Consider the following 20,554-nt stretch of genomic DNA (forward strand, 5'->3'; position numbering starts at 1 on the left):
AAATGCTAAAATAAGAGATTTTTTTGTTTCTGAAACGGCTCATAGGGTCTCATACGCTCACTCATATTTCTGTGCCATAAACTATTGTTTGGGGACGTTGTCCCTGCCTCTCATGGTCTCTTTCATCAAATATTAATCGTTGTCAAAACATGTCTTCTGAGTGATCAGAAAGAAGTTCCCATCAACATCATCACACATCATTCTTGTTCTCACGACATGCTCGACTGTTCCCTTTTTTTGGGGAGTTAAGTTTGAAGAGAAGGGCCTCATCTTGCCTTGACCAGTGTTCAGTGTCCTGTTCATTTGCCACATTGAGCTTTTTTCCCTATCGGTCTATCTCTCCTTTCTCTCTGCAGTGCACTTGTGTCTCAATCATCTCCCCTCCCCCCCATCACCCTTTCACCCAGATGTGAATGCATTTATAATGTGGAGCACGTGCACTTCACGATCAACTCTCCCTCCCCCCTGCTTCGCAGCCACTGTGGTAGACCTGTGTATTTGCTTGTGTGTATGCACATGCCAGGCTGGAGCATACGGGATGCCATAGTGCCAACATATGCCAGGGGATTTAGCACGTCAATCTTGGCACGTACGTGTGTGTTGCCAGGCCGAGCGTGCTGTGGTTTGCTGAGATAAGGGAGTGTTTCCCCAGGTCTTTCTCTTCTCTCGTCACCCTCTGCCTCCATTGTGTATTGTGCGCTCTATCAATCTAACTAGTTGGCAACACTGTTTTCCACCATCTTCTTTCCATAATAGATTTTCTGTTTTGTTGTTACAACAATACATAGTGTATCCTGCAGTAAGAAATGATTCCATTTTTTATTTGCTTGAGGGGTTATGTTCTTGACCATTAACTTTTCTCTAAGACGACAAATCCCTGTAAGTTTGTTGGCTGTTGGTAATAACGTCCTTTGGTTGCCAAGTTACTGTCGTTGTAGCGCCTTGATCTGGTTAAGTTGGTCGAAGAGGCCTTCATGGAGGTGATTGTTTCCTGTCGTCATTTTGGTTGCAACCATCTTAAGGCTGCTGGAGTTTTCCCTCATGCCCAAGTGAACCAGTTCAGAGCAAATGGTTCTTAGATGCATGATCCTTTTTTTTTAACTTTAAAACTACAGTTGGTTGAGCCATTATCAGAACAACACTCATTGGGTGCTACACAGCTCTCAATTGACTTAAGTTTTGCTGTTTGGACAACACTAGTTGCTGACTTAAAATGATACTGCCTTTTTCTTCAAGTTTTCAGTATGATCTTGTCAGTGTTTTTCTCTGTATTGTTAGCGACTCCTTCCATGCTAAATTAAGCCAGTATTGCTGAGAAAATGGTCAGTTTCTATAAAGTGTACCTCCTGAAGTCCTTGAAAACAAGTCTGTTCATTCGCGATAACGTACACTTCAGGGACTGTAATATTTTTGTGCCATTTTTTCCCCTCAGTGAGCTGGACATCTGGATTCCCCAACCTTTCCACGCTGAAGTTCCGACTGATTGGTGGGATGGGGAAGCTGACAAATCCCTGCTCATTGGTGTCTTCAAGCACGGTAAATAAGCTTCCACGTGTGCAGCACTCTGTCTTCTAATATGGCGTCCAAAACACACTGCACTTGAGGGTACACACACATACACTGTCCAACTCAGTTTGGCTCACATGCATGCAACTTGCCGCTGCTGCCACTAGTTTGACGTGCCGTCTCTATGGCAACTATTGGATGCAGCTGTCAGGCCCAGTTTGCTCTGGGGAATGAGATTGATGGCTGCCTCTTATAGCCGGCAACGCGTCTGCACTGTGTGCCACAAGTGGCGTTGTGCATACCTGGCCCTCGGTGTCGTTGCGCTTCACTTCTGCGTGTGTGCGTGCACGCGTTTGTGTGGTCATGTGTCTTTTAATTTGCTCTAATTGTCATAAATTACCATCATTGCCACCCTCGGTGACTTGGTGATTCAATTAGACACGCCCCTTTTCTCACTCCTTTTTTTACACACACATACACACACACACACAATTTGTATTTCTATCCTTGTGGGGACATTGTGAGGTTATTCATTGACATGTTGTCCTCAGCCTCTCATCCTAAACCTGACCATCCAAAACACATGGCTAACTGTAACCAGGACTGTGAACCAAACTCAAACCCAATTCTAATGACCCAGTCTTCATCCTCAGATTGGGTCTTAACCTTGTGGGGTCCAACCAAATGTCCCCACCAAGTCTTATGGTTGTCACAAGGATAGTGTTCTGTCAAGAATTGGTCCCCACAATGGAGGATAAACAAAGCACACATAACACACACTGACTCTGAGGAATACAGCGAAGCACAATCTCGCCCATAGTTAATTATAATCCTTATTCAGTTGGGAGAACCTGAAGTACACACTTATACATGCACAGTGTCAGCGTTGTAGGAAGACTGGCGCTCAAGACATCAGACACACTGAAGAATGATGTCCTGTAAAGGCCCTAATGATTAACGTTTGGCTGTAGGCGCAAAGCTGTGTGTGACAGAGACGCTCAGGAACAATGAGTCACATCTTCCCTAATTGAACGGATTGATTTAGGGAAGGGAGGAAAGACGTGTCGGTTCTCTGTCGTGGCGACGTTTCTTGTGTGGCTTCTCGCCTCTTTTTTTTTTTTTTTTTAACCACCTCACCTGCTCCTAATTTTTCGCTCGCCGTCCATCTCCATCCCCACACCCTCCCCGGTTGACGTGTCTCAGTAGGATCTGCACATCTAATCTGTTCTGGCTCAATGCACCTAACGGACAAACACACGGTTCCGCACAGCTTCTCGCTGACTTTCTAACAGAGACTCGCATTTTCCTCCTTTTCTGGCGCAAATGAGCACCTGCTGGTGTGCGCATGCACACACACATGCACGCACACACACACAATCACACACGCACTGTCTGTGTTGTCAGCAGCTGGCTCCTGGGGTTTGCCCTTCTGCTGCTGTTTTTGTTGAATAGATCTGATAAGCATGATTTTCATCACCGTAAGTCTCAAAGTATATAAGCCACATATGATGCATTTCATTTTCATATACTGCTTTGTCCATTAACGCCATTGTTGTCTTCTTCAGGCTACGAGAAGTACAACTCCATACGAGCTGACCCCACCCTATGCTTCCTGGAGCGGGTGGGCATGCCAGATGCCAAAGCCATCGCTGCTGAGCAGAGGGGCACGGACCTGATGACAGATGGTGTCGAGGGGTAAGGCGGCAGCATATCTTGTTTTTATTTGACACTCAAGCATCCTCAGCTTTTTAAGCCCCCTCAAGAATTGTGTTTGAAAAATCTGTGACTGTTCCATTAAATTTTGGCATTCATGTATTCTCATCTTGAAAATAGTGTATTTGTTTATTGTTGTTTAACTATTTTGATATCTGACCCTTTAGTGAAGATGAAGATCCAGAGTACAAACCACAGCGAATGCCCTTTAAAGACGACATTGATGACTTCACCAACTCTCCACTAGATGACACCGTTGATGGTGAAGCTGATGGTAAACAACCATACATTGTCTTGGCTTTATGTCCGACACATGACCATGTTCATCTCACTAAAAGTCTTTTGTTGCTCGAAATTTACAGCCAAGCTAGCTGAAAACGGTGGAACCGCTGAAGGGGCCACAGGACGTCTTTATTGGCCAGCAGCCTCCGCTCTGACGGCACGTTTGCGTCGTCTCATCACGGCTTACCAGCGCTCAAATCGCAGGGAACTGCTGCGCCAAGAGGCTCTCAATCGACCGGATGGACGCAGACGGCGTCGCCGCGATTTCCTGCCGACCATCTCCATGGTTACCGAAGCTGGAGGAGCGACCACTTATATCCAGGATGCTGGGGCTGTGTTCCTCGCTGAAGGGTCCCCATATCTAGCTAAAGGGAGCACATACTTTGCCCAAGGGGGACAGTTTTTAACTGAGGACCCGTCTGTGATGACAGCCAGCTCCCTCCTGGCTGATGGAGCCATGTACTTTAAGGAGAGACGGCAAAGGTGAGGGTTGTCAGGTTTACGAGATGTTGAAATGAAGTACTAGCTTCTCAAAGTAAGATCACTTAACTCCATGCATTTCTCTCAGATGGACTCGGCGCGAAGAGGCAGATTTCTACCGTGTGGTGTCCACTTTCGGGGTCATCTTCGACACACAGCATCAAAAGTTTGACTGGACGCAGTTCCGAGCTTTTGCTCGACTGGACAAGAAGACAGACGAAAGCTTGGAGAACTATTATTATGCCTTCATTGCCATGTGCAAACGAGTGTGCCGCATGCAGGTCAAAAATGAGACCGGTACGAGTATCCACTACTTTCATGCTGCATTGTCACTGATGTTAAATCAATTTCATATGGACTGGTCCTATTGTCTGTGTTTTTCCTCAGAACTGCCGGACCCGACCCTGATCATTGACCCCATCACTGAGGAGCGAGCTTCTCGTACACTCTATCGCATTGAACTTCTTCGCCGCATTAGAGAGCAGGTCCTGCCCCATCCTTTGCTCTCTGAACGCCTTAAACTATGTCAACCCTCGCCAGACCTCCCAGAGTGGTGGGAGTGTGGTCGTCATGACCGGGACCTCCTACTTGGGGCATCTAAGCATGGAGTTAGTCGAACAGATTACCACATACTAAATGATCCTAGTTTGGCCTTTCTGGATGCCCATCAGCGCTTCACTAGTCAGAGGGGGTCAGGTGTTAGTGTCGTCTCCCAGGGAGAGACGACCAAAATGTCAGCTCCGGATGAAACCTCAGCTCCCCACGTTACCCCTGCAGAATTGGCAAGCGGTCCAGCTGCTGCCAAAATCTCTGTGGGAGCAGTAAGTGTGGAAGGAGCTGAGAAAAAGGTGAAGATGAAGGAAGAAGAGACAGAGATTAAAACTGAGACCGCAGAAGCAGATGTAGCTGTAAAAGCTGAAAGTCCAGAAGAACAGAAAGCAGAGGTAGACTTAGTTGAGGAGAAAGAGGTATCTGCTTCTCCTGCTGAGAATGTGAAAGTAGAGGTGAAACTGGAAAAAAGCAACAATAGTGACGAGATAAACACTAATGTTGAGAAAAAGGCCCAAAAGGAAGAAGACAAAGATTCTGCCGAAGAGAAAAATACCTCAACCTCTCCTAAACAAGAAGAAGACAGTCAGACTGAAGCCTTACAGCCTCTCCAAGCACAAACTGAGCACAAGGAAGAAGAGATGGAGACCTGCAAGTCTCTCAAGTCTCCCGCACCAGCCGACGCAGAGAGGAATAAAGAGGAGGAGGAGGAGGAAGAGGAGGAGAGGATGGATGAAGACGACAAGTCAGAGAAGTCGTCCCAGGCCGAAGGTACTACTTCGAGTCATTTCTGCTTTCCTCATGACGTAGTTGGAATTTAACTTGGTGAAGTTCCGGGGGAGTGACAATCGAATAAGCTTTAATTTCTCTGTAGCAAAAAGCAAACCTTGTAATGAAGAAACATGATTGTGCCTCTTTCTCTCCAGCTAATGCTGCATCAGAGCAGAAGAATTTTGATGAAGAGAGCATTGCTTCTCTCAGTACATCAGCCCGAGAGGAAACTCGAGATGGCTTCTGCCCTGATGAACTTCCAGAGACCAGTGCGCTCCAGGCACTGCAGGACAGAACCTTTGGCTTCTCCTTCTGGCCCAAGGTGAGCACCAGCTATGAGTTTAATTGTTTAGTTCATCTATATTAGCTTTTTCCCATCAGTAAAGATGAATGATTAAGCGATGCTCCATTTTACTCCATTTTAGCTGTGATGGTAGTTGACCATTGTGGTTTTGGTGCAGGTCACAGTAAACTGGAACATTTGGGCAATTACTTGTTTCATGTATTTAGAGTTTTGCTCTGTTCTCTGCTCAGGACCGAGTCATGATCAACAGGATGGACAACATTTGCGATACTGTCCTGAAGGGCAAGTGGCCCGTGAACAGAAGACACATCTTTGACTTCCCAAGCAGCCTTCTGCCTGGTGGCATGGTCAACCCTGCAGCAACAGACAGCCCACTGCAGCGGAGAAGCTTGGCCGAGTTGACCATGAGTGGCATCCACACACCATACAGTGGGAGTGAAGATAAAACCCTATCGCCACAGATGCATGTGAGTAGATCTCTTTCCGGCCTCTGTTCTCGAGAGTGATCTTTTCATTTGACCCACAATAACGGTGTGTGATGGCAGGATGATGCGCTGGGCCTGGCCATGCCGCGACAGAGGAGGAGGAGAAGGAGGAAGATCGAGATCGAAGCAGAGAGAGCAGCCAAGAGGCGCAACCTGATGGAGATGGTGGCACAACTGAGAGAGAGCCATGCCAACCTGGAGAATCAAGCAATCGATCTTACCAAGGTGCTGTTGCGTCACCCGTATCTTTTATTCTTTATCGTCACAGCATGTGTCATCCCAGTGTTCTTGTTATCAGGGTGGGCACCTGCACCACAAGGCCTCTCCATCATTGGCCGCCTACTCCAGTGCCCAGGTTTCGAGCCCCTCCCTCAAGGCTCAGATGGAGCTGCTACAGCAGGCCCCAGCTCACCGCGCCAATGGTTCACTAGAGGCCGACCTGCCCACCATGAAGAGGAGACGAGGTCGCAGGAAAAATGTGGAGGGCCTTGAGCTGCTCTTCATGGGCAACAAACGAGCAGGAGGGGTATGTTGTGTGTGAAAATATGAGTCCAGCTGGTTAGCAAATCTCTCTTCAATTCTGCTGCTCTTTGAACCCTCAGGACGATGGGGAGGTATCCAACGCCTCTGTCATTGAGGCGATTCAGGAAGCTGCCCGCTCACAGAGACCCCTCCCCGGCCCGGAACAGAGCCCCAGTGCCCGGTCTCTGGCGTCTGGCAGCATGGAGGACGAGGAAGCTGCAGTCTCCAGCAAAGATCTGAATGAGTGGCTGAGACAACACCCGACCTACACGATGGACATGACTGGATTTACACCAGTACGACTACTGCGCTGACTCTTGACACTCCAGTTGTTTGTGGTTGTTGTTCACACCATCCTTCTCTCTGGTGCAGAAGACGGAGGACTTGCTACTATCCCAGTTCTCAAAGCCCAAACAGAAGCGCCATCGCTGCCGGAACCCAAACAAGATCGACATAAATACACTCACTGGAGAGGAAAGGGTCCCTGTGGTCAATAGACGTAATGGACGCAAGGTCAGAAGCTCACTTCTTAGTCCTTCTGCATCACTGCTCTCGGCACAAACTCACTGATCCCTCTGTCCTCCAGATGGGCGGAGCTATGGCTCCACCAATGAAAGAGCTTCCCCGGTGGTTACTAGAGAATCCAGAATTCTCTATTGCTCCGGACTGGACAGACATCGTCAAACAGTCGGTATGTAGAGGACACAAGAATGTCCTCCGCCCCAAATGATCATTGTCTAAAGGTGTACTTCTGTCACTGCAGGGTTTTCTCCCGGAGGCCATGTTTGACCGCCTACTGACCGGACCGGTGGTCAGGGAAGAAGGAGTCCGTCGTCGTGGACGGCGTCCCAAATCTGAGATTGCCAAGGCCGCAGCGGCAGCTCAGGCTGCTGCGGCGGCTCAGGCTGCCCAAGCGACCCTGGCGTCCGCTGCATCTTCTGCTGGTATGTGGGTCTCAGAGGAAGTGGATTCACAGTCCTTCTGTGTGCAAAGATAACACGTGTGTGTGTGTTTGTGTCTGCAGGTGGCATCAATCCTCTGCTGCTCAACAGCCTTTTTGGAGGAATGGACCTGTCGTCCCTCCAGAGTCTCCAGTCTCTCCAGCTGGCTGCTAATCTGATGGCCTTCCCTCCTGCCGCTGACCCCAAGCAGGCCGCTGCCAACGCTGCCGCCGCCTCCATGCTGCCACTCATGATTCCCGGCATGGGCGGGCTGTCCAACATGGCTGCCGCACTTCCCAACATGTTTAGTCTGGGGGGGCTGTTTGGTGGAAACCTCACCTCAGCAGCTGCCTCTGCTGCCACCAACTCCACAGTCACCACCACATCAGGGACCACAAACGGTTCAGCGGAAACAGTGGAAGGGGAGGAGTCCGCTCCGGCCAAGAGAAAGAGACAGGAAGAGGGGAAGAAAGAGGATGGAAATGCAGAGGATGATGGTGAAGAGGCTTCCGAAAGTCGAGAAGCGCCTGAGGAGAAAAGAAAAAAGGCGGAGAAGGAAGATGAAGCAACAGAGAAAGTGGAGAAATCTGCAAGCGATGTAGCTGCGGCGCCTCAAATCCCAGGCTCTGACTCGACCGCTGACTCATCCATCAACAGTGACACAGCCGCTCTGCTGGCTGCAGCGGGCATGTCTGCCAACTCTCTAGCATTTAACCCTTTCCTGCTCTCCACCATGGCCCCTGGCCTCCTCTACCCCTCCATGTTCCTTCCTCCAGGCCTCACAGGGCTCAGTCTGCCCGGCTTCCCCACCACTTCCTCCCTGGCCGAGCTCCAGAGCGCCATGGCAGGAGCGCTGGGAGGCAAAGCCACGGCCTCAGTGACCCAGAGAGACGAAGAGAAGACAGGGCCCAAGGCGTCAGAAGACGGAGAGGATGACGACGACGCTGAGGAAGATGAACTGCAGGGAGGAGGAGAGAGCGACTTGGCGGATGAGAAGGAGACGCAAGATGATCCAGAGGACTCAGCCCTGGACGACACAGAAGTGGCAGGAGAGGACGAGTCGCCGCAGAAAGATGAGTGACTGAACTGAAGTTGGCCTTGGACATTATTTCTCACCTCTGACCTCACGTTTACACACTTCCACCATGAATATCCAAAACATTAGGACTTTTTTTATGATTTATTTTGCGTTAATTTGTGTGTGGAAGGAATATAGTGTGTTAAGTTAAATTAGTCAGGAAACTCACCTGGACTGTTTTTTTTTTCCAGGCCGGTCTGTTCACATTTCCTCTGAATAGAACACAAATCTCCAGAACTACTATTGTTATCATTATTATTATTATTATTATTGTTGTTGTTGTTATTATTTTTATTGTCGCTGCTTTCAGCACTCGGATTTCTTTTTGTTTTCAACATGGCTTCCTTCATCTTGTCCTGACTGTTTGCTGTTAGCAGCGTGTCATCTTGCTGGCGCCAGTTTATTTTAAAAGTTCTCTTGTCTGTCTGACAAAGCTGCTGCAGGAATCTGACCAGGAAAGAAACAGACTGGCCGAAACTTCAGTCTCACACTGACGACTCCATCACACACTTGACCACACTCACACATTCTAAAAGCGACCACTACACTCACGAAACCCTGGCGGGTGGCGTGTGTGTGAACCTTTACTGTTGATCCAGTCCGACACTGTTGAAGACTTTCCACCGCCCGTCCTTGTGTCCTGTCCTCTGTGGCAGCTGGTTGTGGTGTCGGCGTGGCAGGCAGGCAGGCTGGGTCTGCCGCCAGTCGGGCCCAACCAGCGCCATACGTTCTGATAGGACTGAAGGCGGCAGTCCAAATCCATCATTGTTCAGGTTTGTTTTGTTCAGGAGTGTTAGTTATCTCTTTTCCCGGTTGCTGCCTCAAGTTTTCCCGTTTTTTGTTTTTTTTTTTCTTTTGAGAGGTCACGCTGCTCTCCTCTTAGACTGTTGCTCTAGTCACACACACTGACACGGCCCGGCCGACCTCCGCAGGACTGACTAACTCACTCAACCTATATGAAGTTTGACTGGTTGCCGATATGATTTTTCTCCCTTGATTCTCCTTTTTTTTTTTTTTTTTGGATGAAATGCTTGAAATACACATTTGTTTCGTTTCCTCTGTTGAAGATCCAAACAGCCCTTGTTAGTTGAACTATTGGTGAAGTCAAACACACTATTTCCAGGTCTTCTTAGCTCTCCCAGCCAGCCACAGTTACTGAGGCCAGGGACTGTCCCCATCAGCACAGGTCCCAGTTCTTTTTAATGCTGAGACAGCAATAACCAAGGCAGCTTTTGAATGTTCCAACATAATATCCCCACACACACACACACACACACTTTATAAATAACCACAAGTGTCGTATGAATAGAAAACTGTAAATGATGAAATAAGTACTGCAATCAATTTTGTCTCACTCTGTTCCTGTTGATGCACTGGTGTAAAAGAGTTAATAATCAGGTACCTTTATTACTTAGCTACTTTTCTTGAGAAAAATGGACTTTTTGTTACTTTTAGCCAGCAAGCTGAAGAGCATTACCTCAAAATTCTTAACTAGCCTTGAAGTTTACAGACATACCATGTAAATGTTTTTCTCTTGTTTTGTTTCTTTTTTTTTCTTTGGTGTGTGTCTTTTTGTTTTTGTTGTTTGGAGACATCATGTATGATGAATTGTAGCGATGATGCTTTTAATAAAAGTGAATCAAGATATTCGCCTAGGAAACCAAAACGTGTCTGCGTCTGTTTTTAAAGTTTGGGTTCTTTTGTGCCACTACATGGCTTCCTTTTGCCCCTGAGTCTGAGGAGAAATTTCCCCAGTTACTGTGAAGTTGACTGTCTGGTGTGTATTCCATGTAGTTAGTTATCAAAACAGCTTTGCGTGTACAAATGAAGCATGGTTTGAGGTGGTAAATAAAGTATTAAACTGAAATTGGAGAAGACGCTTAACTACAGCTGCCAATCCAATATCTTGTTGCTTGAGAGAGTGAAAAGAAAGGCCCGATTACTGCTCCATTGTGGCCGTCTAAACACTGGACGAAAGCTCCAGCTGGTTTTTCTTGGAGAACAAACTGCCCTCTTGAGCAGCCCTGGGGCCACAGTCAGCTGTTTGCCTGTATTTTTGTGGTTCCCATAAAACCAGAAACCATGAAACTGAACATCTAGAAATGTTTTCTAGAATGTTATCTAGAAATCTTTTTCTTAAATTCTAAATATGACTTATGAAGGTTATTTTTTAGGACTTATCTGTTTTTTTTCCTTTATTTTCTCTTCCATTCATGAATTTAGTTTTAATGGTAGTAGTTAAGACAATCGCCTTAAACTGCATTTTCCCTCAAAATAAATGAGAAAAATAAGATTCAGTTTTTTGTTGTAATATTTATTACTTGAATAGATCATCTTTAGATATTCATTTATTTACAGTGATATAATCACATAACCCTTTTTATAACGGATGATCACAGTATTTGAAATATATTTGCAGCATTTGTCTTGTTTGTTCTTATTTACTGACATATTTACTCACTTTTTCTCATGTTTTTGTTCCCCTGTATTTTGCATTATATTAATATGATCTGTCTTTTGGTTTGACGGTCCCTAACAATGGACCCAGTGTGTTCCCTAGGAAATTTAACTGCAGCTGACCGTCCCACTTGTCTGAAAACTTAAAGCAACTTTGAAAAAGACAGCCCTGGTAATATATTTATCCCTCCGATGGTGTGAACTCACCACACCCACCAGTCGGAGGACAGCATCTTTCCCCAGCGGAGGCCTCTGACAAAACACAAACTGACAGCCAGACGCACTCTTCTTTTTCTGGAGTGTGTGTGTGAGAATATGAAATGTCTGCTCATATCAGCAGTTTAAAAACTTTGTAGATACTGAATCTAGCGCATGAAGACTTGTTCAGAGCCACTTAGACCACTCATGTATCTTTATTTTCTAAGCACGAGTGACTGCACTGTCGTGAGGTTTCTCATCGGTTACAGATGTCTGCATTTGTATTATTCCTTCCATCACCAGCCGTGTGAGAAGTAGATGAGTAGATGCATTAGGCCTGAAGGAGCGTTCTGAGCAGGATGGTCTTTGGAGGATGAGTCGTGCAGACGTCCATGAGGAAGGCTACAGAGGGGACCTGCAGACTATGTTAGTGAAGAAGAATGTTATGAGGATGGTGGAGTTTGATGGTGTGAAATTAATATATAAATAATGTTGTGTTGCATCAACTGCCTGGAACAGGTTAAATGTTATTTTCCTGGAAAACATTTTGAGCGCAGCTGTTGACAATGAAAAACTACTTTTATACTATTCTTTATACTATTCTTATACTACATTAGTTTCAGTATTTTAATACTAATACTGGAACTTATGTTAATACCCCGAAACAATACGCTTTTGTGACCCTATTCAGTGTCTATATGATGAAAACATGTTGCTCAGTGAACAGCAGAAAACCAAGTTGGCTCTCTGAGTATCTGCTGAACGGCAAGCAGCGGAGTCAAACAATGGCAGTCGAGCACGCTTGCCAGGACGACTGCTGCCAGTGGTCTCATAGCTAAGCAGCTCAGCTTAGCAAAAACATGCTGAACATGATGTTGAAGATGAACCATGTTTTCATGTCCAAGTGGGAGGGATGATCATAATTGAAGATCTGAGTGCCTGATGTAAAGAACTACTCACTTTTCATATGGAGACAAACGGATATGGATACATTCATTGCATGTGAGTCCAGGTGCATGTCAAAGTCCCCTCATGTAACTTCAGCATGAAGAAAAAACAGTCTGAGAAAACGACTGTTGTGGAATTCATATGTCAAGTTTATTTTAAAGCCAAAAGTTTACTAACATTTTAAGAGATACCAGCCTGCAAAGGACAAGATGTACTCCATATGAGACGTAATGAAAACATTTACTTCAAACATTCATCGTCTTCTGCCATAAAAACGCCCTCAATTTGATATTTGCAATTATATTTATCTATTTATCATTTATTTATTCATTTGAAAATTTGCAAAATGTTGTTACTAATCTTGAAAATATTCAAACATGCTATGTGCTACAGGCGATACATTTCGGCTCTGCTTGACTAGCTGCAGTTCAGTGCATATTCATACACTTTTTTCTCAATTGTGGGTGAGTTTTTCACATGATACGATGACAGCTTTAAATCAATTCAGCATTCATGTGTACAGCTTTGCTTCTTCACACTGGATTGATCATGTTGGATTTCAATATTTGGCAAGAACAACATCTAGAAATGTTCTCATTTAAAAACAAAGAAAGAAACAAAAAACAGGTAAATTCTTCGGTCCAAAAGAGAACCGAGGTCCAAACATGCTTTGCAGGATGCAGCGTCATAACCCAGAGTGAGTCACTCTCAATGTTGCATCTCCAGTTGTGTGGCTGAGATAAGTGGGCAGCAACAGGAGTCAACAACCCCCACCCACCCTGCATGTGTGTGTGTGTGTGTGTGTGCCCTTCTCCACTGGGCTGGATGTGTCACTTCCCCTGCTCTCACTGGTTGTCATGGAGAGTCCAGGGCTCAGGCGATAAAGAGCCATCTGCCGTCAACATGACCACCTACAGGCCGGCTGCCGTCACAGCGTCCATGATTGATGGACCCCAGAGGGAGGGAGGGAGGGAGAGAAAGAAGGGGGGAGAGATGGAGACATGTTTTTCCGAATCTGAGGTTTTTTAAATTCAGTATTTTTTGTCAGCAAACTAAGTAGTGCTGAGACCGTCTTCTACAGTCGTCATGGGTAGATGGATGTGATCCCAGGAGGGTCAACTCAGCTACAGACGTGGGGAATGACGCTCCTAAATTCAAGCCTAGACTCTAAATAAATCACAAGTATTGTAAAACAAACCTGCTAGCAGAGCTCAATAGGTGGAAGCCTTCAGGGAGGGATGTTGACAGTCTTCAGATGGGCTCAGAAACTGGACTGTACTGGAGGATGAGAGGAGCATGGAGTCATGGGGGAGACCCAGGTGGAGCAGGAGGGAAGTTGGGTGGCTGCTGTGGTGAAGCTCCTCTCAAGTGCTAGGAACATCAGAGCACTTTGTAGGTCTCTGTGCCATACAAAAGATGATCTGGAACTTCTTTGGTAAAGAAAGAGAAAGATGAAGGACCAGACTGAATCCAGACCAGGATCCTTAGCTGCGAGAGCAGTGAGGTCTGAAGTGTGAAGCAGCACGGAGAGGAGTCACGCAGACTCTTGTGGGCCTGAAGAAGCTCACAGATGCCTGTGCCTAGCAGAGTGTGGCCCGCTTGTGCGCCACATTTTTAGAAACGGCTGCCTATGCTGGTTTCATCATCGCTCGTGCACCGACAATAACAACATGCCGCTTTGCTGCGATGCCTGGATGGAATCTTCGAAAGTAGAAGTTTTTCCAAAGAGAAAAAAATATGCATTAAAAAGCTATTAAACTGTCAGAGAGTCAGAGTCTGTGGGGGGTTGAGGCAGTGTTGGTGAGCAGATGGAAGAAAGTCTTCATGAAAGCAGGAGGTTTTGGTCCTTAATGATCTCAGCCTCCTGCCTGGGGGGAGCACTTCAGATGTGTCCAGGGCGAGATGGGTCGGCTGCAACATGTTTGAGACAGAGATGTACAGGTCATGGAGGGATGGAAGTGAATCGTTTCTCCTGCTCTGTGATGGCAGCAACCGAAAACCAGACTGTGATGGAGCCGATGAGGGCTTCCTTCAATAGTGGTAAAGGGAGGTCCACCACCATCTCAGGTTGGTCTGACTGCACCTTCTTCAATGAAATTGAAGTATGAAGTACACATTCCTTTCTTTGCTTCTGTTATCATGTTTTTTCACTCTCACTCTCTTTTTCTCTCTCAGTTTGGGGGGGTAAACATCGCCCCTTTTTTTGCCAAAGGTCATTTTGTTTGTTCATTTTCTGTTGTATGTACTTAAGTACTAGTCCTCCACATTACCACTGCTTACTTTATGTCCATCTTTTACACATTAAAACATTATCTATTTATTTATTTTTAATTCTGTTATCTAAAATTCTGACTTAAGTGTCATTATCATGCTGTAGGAGAACAGGTTAATAATATATGGGATGAAGCCTTTGGGCGATTTCATTTGCTTTTAAAAATATGTACGACAGACCTATATATGTAATGTGACTGTAACTTTCTGTACAATAAAAATACCAAATAGTAAACATGCAGCTGGTGAGAGAGAGAGCGGTCACTGCTAAAAGAAAATGGTGGAGACCTTGATTTTATTTTGGTTTGGCAATGACTGTTCAGTTCAGTTTCAGTCCTCGTGTCTTCCCAGACACATGTACTGTTTTCCCGTGGATTGGCGTCTCTGGTGGTAACTTTTCCAGGGCCATGCGCTGAAGGTTGTATGGATCTTTCATTTTGAGGGCTGTGGTGAAATAGACATACATCAGCTGCTGTGCTCCATTCTGTTTGTTGTCTGACTTTCAGCTAAGGTGAAGACCGCGGCAGGAATTTTTGGGGTCCAGTTTGACACCGACGACCTTCATCTGTGACGGTGGTCCCTAGCACCTCCTGTCCAGAGATGTGTTACGGATGTTTCTCTAACTGCATCTTAAATAGATTAATTTGATTAATATCTCACTTATTTCCAGGTCCGATCTCATTTCATCCCATCCAGTTCATCTCCTGATCTAAATCATTGGAAATATGAATCCTCCTGTGGTGGTCTGGCGGGGGGAAAATCCATTTCGATGACAGGAGACACCAGATCCTCACTGGATCTGTGTGTGTGCGTGAGAGCGTGTGTGTGTGTGTGTGTCTGTGTGAGAGAGAGCGAGAGAGCGAAGTGAAATATGAGCCAGAATTTCTGCTCTCCATCCATTTCCAGTGGCAGCAGCGGCGGTGGCTGAAGGCAGCGTGTCAGCCTATCACGCGGCTTTACGACTCTGAACTCATCACTTACCTCATCCTGACATCAGCGATCGATTGGCTGATGGGGGAAGGTGTGATGAATGGACCGGCAGACAGACAGACAGATGGACGGGAGGCTGGGGGGCGGATGGACAGATGAGGGTGGGGATGATCTCATTAATACAATGTGCTTATGTCAAGTGACTCCATGGGGTGCGTTTGAGCTACACTGGATAGAAGACACTCTTTAGTTACACTGTTTTGCTTTTGACAGCGTTATCCTTATAGGCCTCACTCTGCCTTTGATATACTCTGTTAACCCTGTGAGATGCCTCCTTTAATGGATGCCTTGGAACACAGATTTAGTCCTAGTAACATCCGACTTATGACCTGCTCAACTTACGTCCACCCGCACATACGACCACAGCCAGCAGATGCTTATTTATTTTTTTATTCAATGTCTGGCACCGCAGCACGTAGCAGCCCAGCAACAGTTACAGCAGCACAGTATCCCAGCATCTCACTCTCACACAGTGATCTACCACTACAGTAGCACCTACAACCCTCGCATCGGCTATTTTGAATGGCATTCCACTTACGACCATGTACTTACGACGGTTGGTCAGAACCCATCCCGGTGGTAAGTCGGATGCTACTATTATAGAGATGTATCAAAACAGTGAGGCACAAAATAGTAAAAAGCATGAAGATTTGGTTGCATCAACGCAGCCTCAATTCTAAAACTGAGACTATTTTTAAGTGGACTTTTGCGTCCCAGAGTGATACTGATGACACCTTGGGCTTTGAATGGGCGTAAAAAACAGATGGAGTGGGGTTAAGCCATGGGGTGGCGCTCCTCTCTGTTGGAATAATCACCTGTCATGTGGAGGCTTCATGAAACAGTGTCTTCATTTTCAGAGCCCAATAGATGGCACTCTGCTGTAAAACATACATACACCATCAGTAACCACTGCCTATTCCTGTAGAGAAATATTTGGATTTTAATACCCGCTTCAATTTAATCTCAGATCATTTTTAAACCAACATCTGCTGAGCACTGAAAATGAGGACACTGTTTCATGAAGCCTCATCATGCCAAAACATTGGCTCCAAAAGTCTGGCTTGAAAATAGTCGCTGTACAAAATGGATCAACATGGATCCACCCTCATGTAGACACATTGGTTGGATACTTCATCTGGACTCAGAGTGACATTGCTGAGTTCATATGTGTTTTCTGGTCTTAGAGGAAACCTTTAGGAGGAGCTGTCTGGAGCAGTACAAAACCTGCTAAAGGCCCAGTTATGCTCAACCTAACATATGGATCTGGATACGTACTGAGCCTTCTGTCTGTGCGCAGTACCACTGGATACGGATAGTGGAAATATACAGCAGTACCAACGTGAATAACAAATGGAAGTATGTGATCAGCCATTTGAGAATGACAGGAACAATTTCATACGTAAAGGGAGCATAAATGGAGTCCAACTGGTTATGAAATGACAGGTGTTCTCTAAGGTTTAGACTGGTTCTGTTCCGTTCAGGATTTCCCAGCGGTGCCAGTCTGGGGAGGGTCCTTGTTTTGGGGACCTCATGATCTAACCACAGCCTGGACTTTTGACTTTCACTGAATGGTTTGAATGTAACATGGCTGAGATGATGTTTAGATCCCCTAAGTCGGAGACCATGACTCTCAGTCTCACCACTGGTGTCACTGGTCGGTCTGCACCTACAGTCGCATGCTTTGGGCGCCAACTGAAAGGACACCAAGTTCTCAGCGGGTGGCTCGACTGTCTTTCAGGCTGGAGAGGACGTCAATAGAGTCAGCTGAGGTGGTTCAGGCATGATGGCAGGACGGCTCCTCCAGATACCTGGTGAGGTGAAGTGGGCGTGTTCAACTTCTCTGACAGACTGAGAAAATGTTTCATTTGAAAATGTAGCATTGGCTTAATCTTACATTAATTCGGTTTTAAAGCGTCTTAAATTCTCTGGTTTCCTCTCATGAGTGATGCACTGTCAGCAGAAATAGACCCTGCGAAGAGTGTCCACGGTGGGAACAGTGTCTCTGAATTCCAAAGCAGCTGGATACTGGAAAGGTCTTATGATGTGATGAAGTGTTTTGTTTGCAGGCGGGAGGAGCAGCAGCACTCTAGAAACTAGCAGGACTTTGAGAGCTAGTGATGCTGTGGCTCGGTCAGAAAAAGACATGAGAAGTCCAACAGCTTCAGTTGGGTGAAGGCATGTTTCCCTACTGTCCTGTGAATGTTGCTCCTCAGAACAAGACAGGGAACGCGTTGGATAAGGAATGTTAGTAATGGAAGTAGCAGGTTAGAGGAGAAGAGGAAGGCGACCAATGGGATTCATGGATGAGATGAAGGAGGCCCTGAAGAGGAAAGGTGTGACCAGGGAGCACGAGAGACGTCAAAGGCAGAGAAAAAAAACTACATAGTTTTTCCACCTGCTGTGTGTGTGTGTGTGCGTGTGTGTGTGTGTCCTTGTCCACGGTTGATGTTTTATTGATGGCAGCATATTGATTCCCGAAGATGACGGAAGTCGAGTGCAGGTTCAGTCTCGTCCATCTTCGCGTGAAAGCAGAGGTGAGTCACATGGTGACATGTTGCGCCGCGTGTGTGTGTTTGTCTCCTCTTATTCCTACCCTGCTTGGAGCCGAGGCCTCGGCCCTGCCCCCTCTCCCTCCTCATCCGGGAGACGTGTGAGGAGGACCTGGACTGACTGAAGGGGGAAGGGGAGGATCAACTGCAGATCTGTCATTTGCATGACTGAAAACACGCACACACAAGCCATGGGTGAGGCTCTGAGCTCATCGGGGGAGACTGCATGCTATTGGTCGATCCAGAGGTTAAAGGTTCCACATCTGCCTGAGCAAAACTCTTTCTTCCCTTCTCTGCACACGAGCCAATCCCAGCATGCACTGGTGAAAGTCAAGGAGGTCAAAACTGGTCTCAGGAGAAATTAAATTAGCATGTGCGCTCCACCTGCCGTCCGCAAGTTATTAAAAGACAAGGTGCGAAGGAGGAAAGTCAGGCAGCACACACAGAAGAAGAGGCAGATTTTTATGTGTTTTTAGTTACTCTGAATAAACCCTTCTTTCTTTTTCAGGATTTTTTTTACACCTGCACAGGTCTGCGCCTGTTCATTTTTACCTCTGAAGTACAACAACTGTACAGCCACATCACACCAAGTTGAATCCCGTGCACAGGGAGCTGCGGTGCATAAGGTCACCTCTTGACCTTTATGTCCCATGAAGCAAAAGGTCAACCGTAGATCAGTCACGAGATGAGTCAAGTAAATCAATGACTGATCTAAAATTTCATCATTTTTCAGATGGAATATTTGCCGTCAGTTCCTCACATTTGGCAATTTTACACTGTGAAGTTCACTTACACAGTTGGAGTCTGTTTTGGTCACATGATCTGTGTGTTCTTGTTTGTGCTTGCCATGCAGAAGAGGCCTAGCAATGTCGCTCCTCATTTTTTCCTCATATATGATGTTAATATGAAATGAAATATCAAATGTCATGGTCTACTTTGTAATTTATTATTTCACTCTTCAATCCATAGTTACAACCTAATGTAACTATGGATCTATGCAACAGAAGACTGAACATTAAATGACTCACTTTTGACTGACCAATTCTATGTCAACCTCATGGTATGTCACGACTCCTGTCGTCACTCTATGACTCATAGTTGCACAGTTTCATCCACAAGTACCATCTGCATTTGCCTTCTAAACATCATTCTTTAACATGAGTTAAAGAATGATGTAGTGATGGGCTGATGAGGCATCGTGAAACCTCATGTCCTCATTTTCAGTGCACTAGATGTTGGTTTAAAAATAGTATGATGTTTCATTGAAGTGGTTGCTAAAACCTTAAGAGTTTAGAGCAGAGAGTTTCTAAAATGAGGACACTGTTTCATGAAGCCTCATAGCCCGGCATTAAAATACTTATTCAAATAAAGTAGAGAGCGCCATCTGGTGGCTTCTGATACTGATCCTACTCATAAAGCACCGTCATTGACTCGTACCTCATTAGCGGCCCTTGGTGACAAGGTTGTGAGAGGCAACCAGCTGTGCTGACTGGATGGAAACACACTCCATTCCTCAAAAGCTCCTGAGACCCTGTGTCCCCATAGAAGGACACTCCGTCCTCTGGTCCTTATTCATGTGGAGGTGATGGGAAGGAATGAGACTCAAATATGCGCAGTGAGATCAGTGTAGAGCAACAGGGTGCTGTAAGCTTGTCCTGCTGTTGACCTCGCAGCATGGAGCACATACAGTGTCCCTTTCTTTCGTTCTCTCTCTGGAGCGGAGGCAAGCAGTCATCCAAGTCCATGCGAATCCCTTCATAGGTTCTTCTTTGCCAGATATTCAAAGCTGCTCAGACCTGCTGCAGCTCCAACAACCCTCCCTGGCTCAAGTCGCAGGATGTAGAACTGTGAGGCAGGGAAATGTGAAGCACCACAGGTACGACATTTGCACTCAGTCATGGGCGGGAGGTTCTATTTCCAGACAGTTGAGAAAACCTCCAGAACTGTGGGATGTTTGGATCAGGTTTTACTGGCCACTGCTAGCGAGCGTGTGAGAACCAAACTACAAACAACTGTTGTTGAAGTTGTGTTTTGGAATTCTATTTTGTGTGTTGTCTAAAATAAACACCCAAAAAGACATAATCATACATGTGTTTTATATTAAAATATAAAATAATAAATGAAATAATTCTCTTTACAACGCACCACCAGATGAACAATAAAACTATGGGAATACATTTCAAAAACCTAGAAAGAAAACATGATAAAATTCTACCAGCACATATTACCAGAACAACTCTACATAGGTGCACAGGTAAGATAAACAAGTTAGTCAGACAACCACAAAAATAGAGCCACAAATTACAAAACACAATGGACAGGAAAGGAAAGAGTTTCCAGACAAGGTGGCTGTTTCCTTGTCGTGCCATTGGTGACTGCTTCTCATTTAAGATTTTCATCAGTGACACACTGTTAGTTCTCTCTCTTTTGTTCAGCCCATCCCAGCGTCCCAGGGCCACTGTGGTGGCTACAATCCACTCTCACACGTGAACATAAAGGAGTGAGCACAT

At 45.9% G+C, this 20,554-nt stretch overlaps 1 protein-coding gene across 1 annotated transcript in view; it reads left to right on the forward strand.

The window, feature by feature from the left end:
- The window catches only part of chd7 (chromodomain helicase DNA binding protein 7), a 52,287-nt gene extending 41,832 nt beyond the window's left edge, over window positions 1–10,455 (forward strand). Inside the window, exons 27-41 of the mRNA XM_053883944.1 lie at window positions 1,433–1,536; window positions 3,072–3,201; window positions 3,387–3,493; window positions 3,582–3,984; window positions 4,070–4,278; window positions 4,369–5,301; window positions 5,457–5,623; window positions 5,836–6,072; window positions 6,151–6,315; window positions 6,389–6,616; window positions 6,693–6,908; window positions 6,985–7,125; window positions 7,199–7,303; window positions 7,376–7,556; window positions 7,637–10,455. Coding sequence (XP_053739919.1) covers window positions 1,433–1,536; window positions 3,072–3,201; window positions 3,387–3,493; window positions 3,582–3,984; window positions 4,070–4,278; window positions 4,369–5,301; window positions 5,457–5,623; window positions 5,836–6,072; window positions 6,151–6,315; window positions 6,389–6,616; window positions 6,693–6,908; window positions 6,985–7,125; window positions 7,199–7,303; window positions 7,376–7,556; window positions 7,637–8,634 — 4,324 coding nt within the window. The 3' untranslated portion in view covers window positions 8,635–10,455. The remainder of the gene's footprint in view (window positions 1–1,432; window positions 1,537–3,071; window positions 3,202–3,386; window positions 3,494–3,581; window positions 3,985–4,069; window positions 4,279–4,368; window positions 5,302–5,456; window positions 5,624–5,835; window positions 6,073–6,150; window positions 6,316–6,388; window positions 6,617–6,692; window positions 6,909–6,984; window positions 7,126–7,198; window positions 7,304–7,375; window positions 7,557–7,636) is intronic.
- Window positions 10,456–20,554: the final 10,099 nt, after the last annotated feature.

The sequence above is a fragment of the Synchiropus splendidus genome, chromosome 13, assembly GCF_027744825.2.
Source record: "Synchiropus splendidus isolate RoL2022-P1 chromosome 13, RoL_Sspl_1.0, whole genome shotgun sequence".
NCBI classification, from domain to species: Eukaryota; Metazoa; Chordata; class Actinopteri; order Syngnathiformes; family Callionymidae; genus Synchiropus; species Synchiropus splendidus.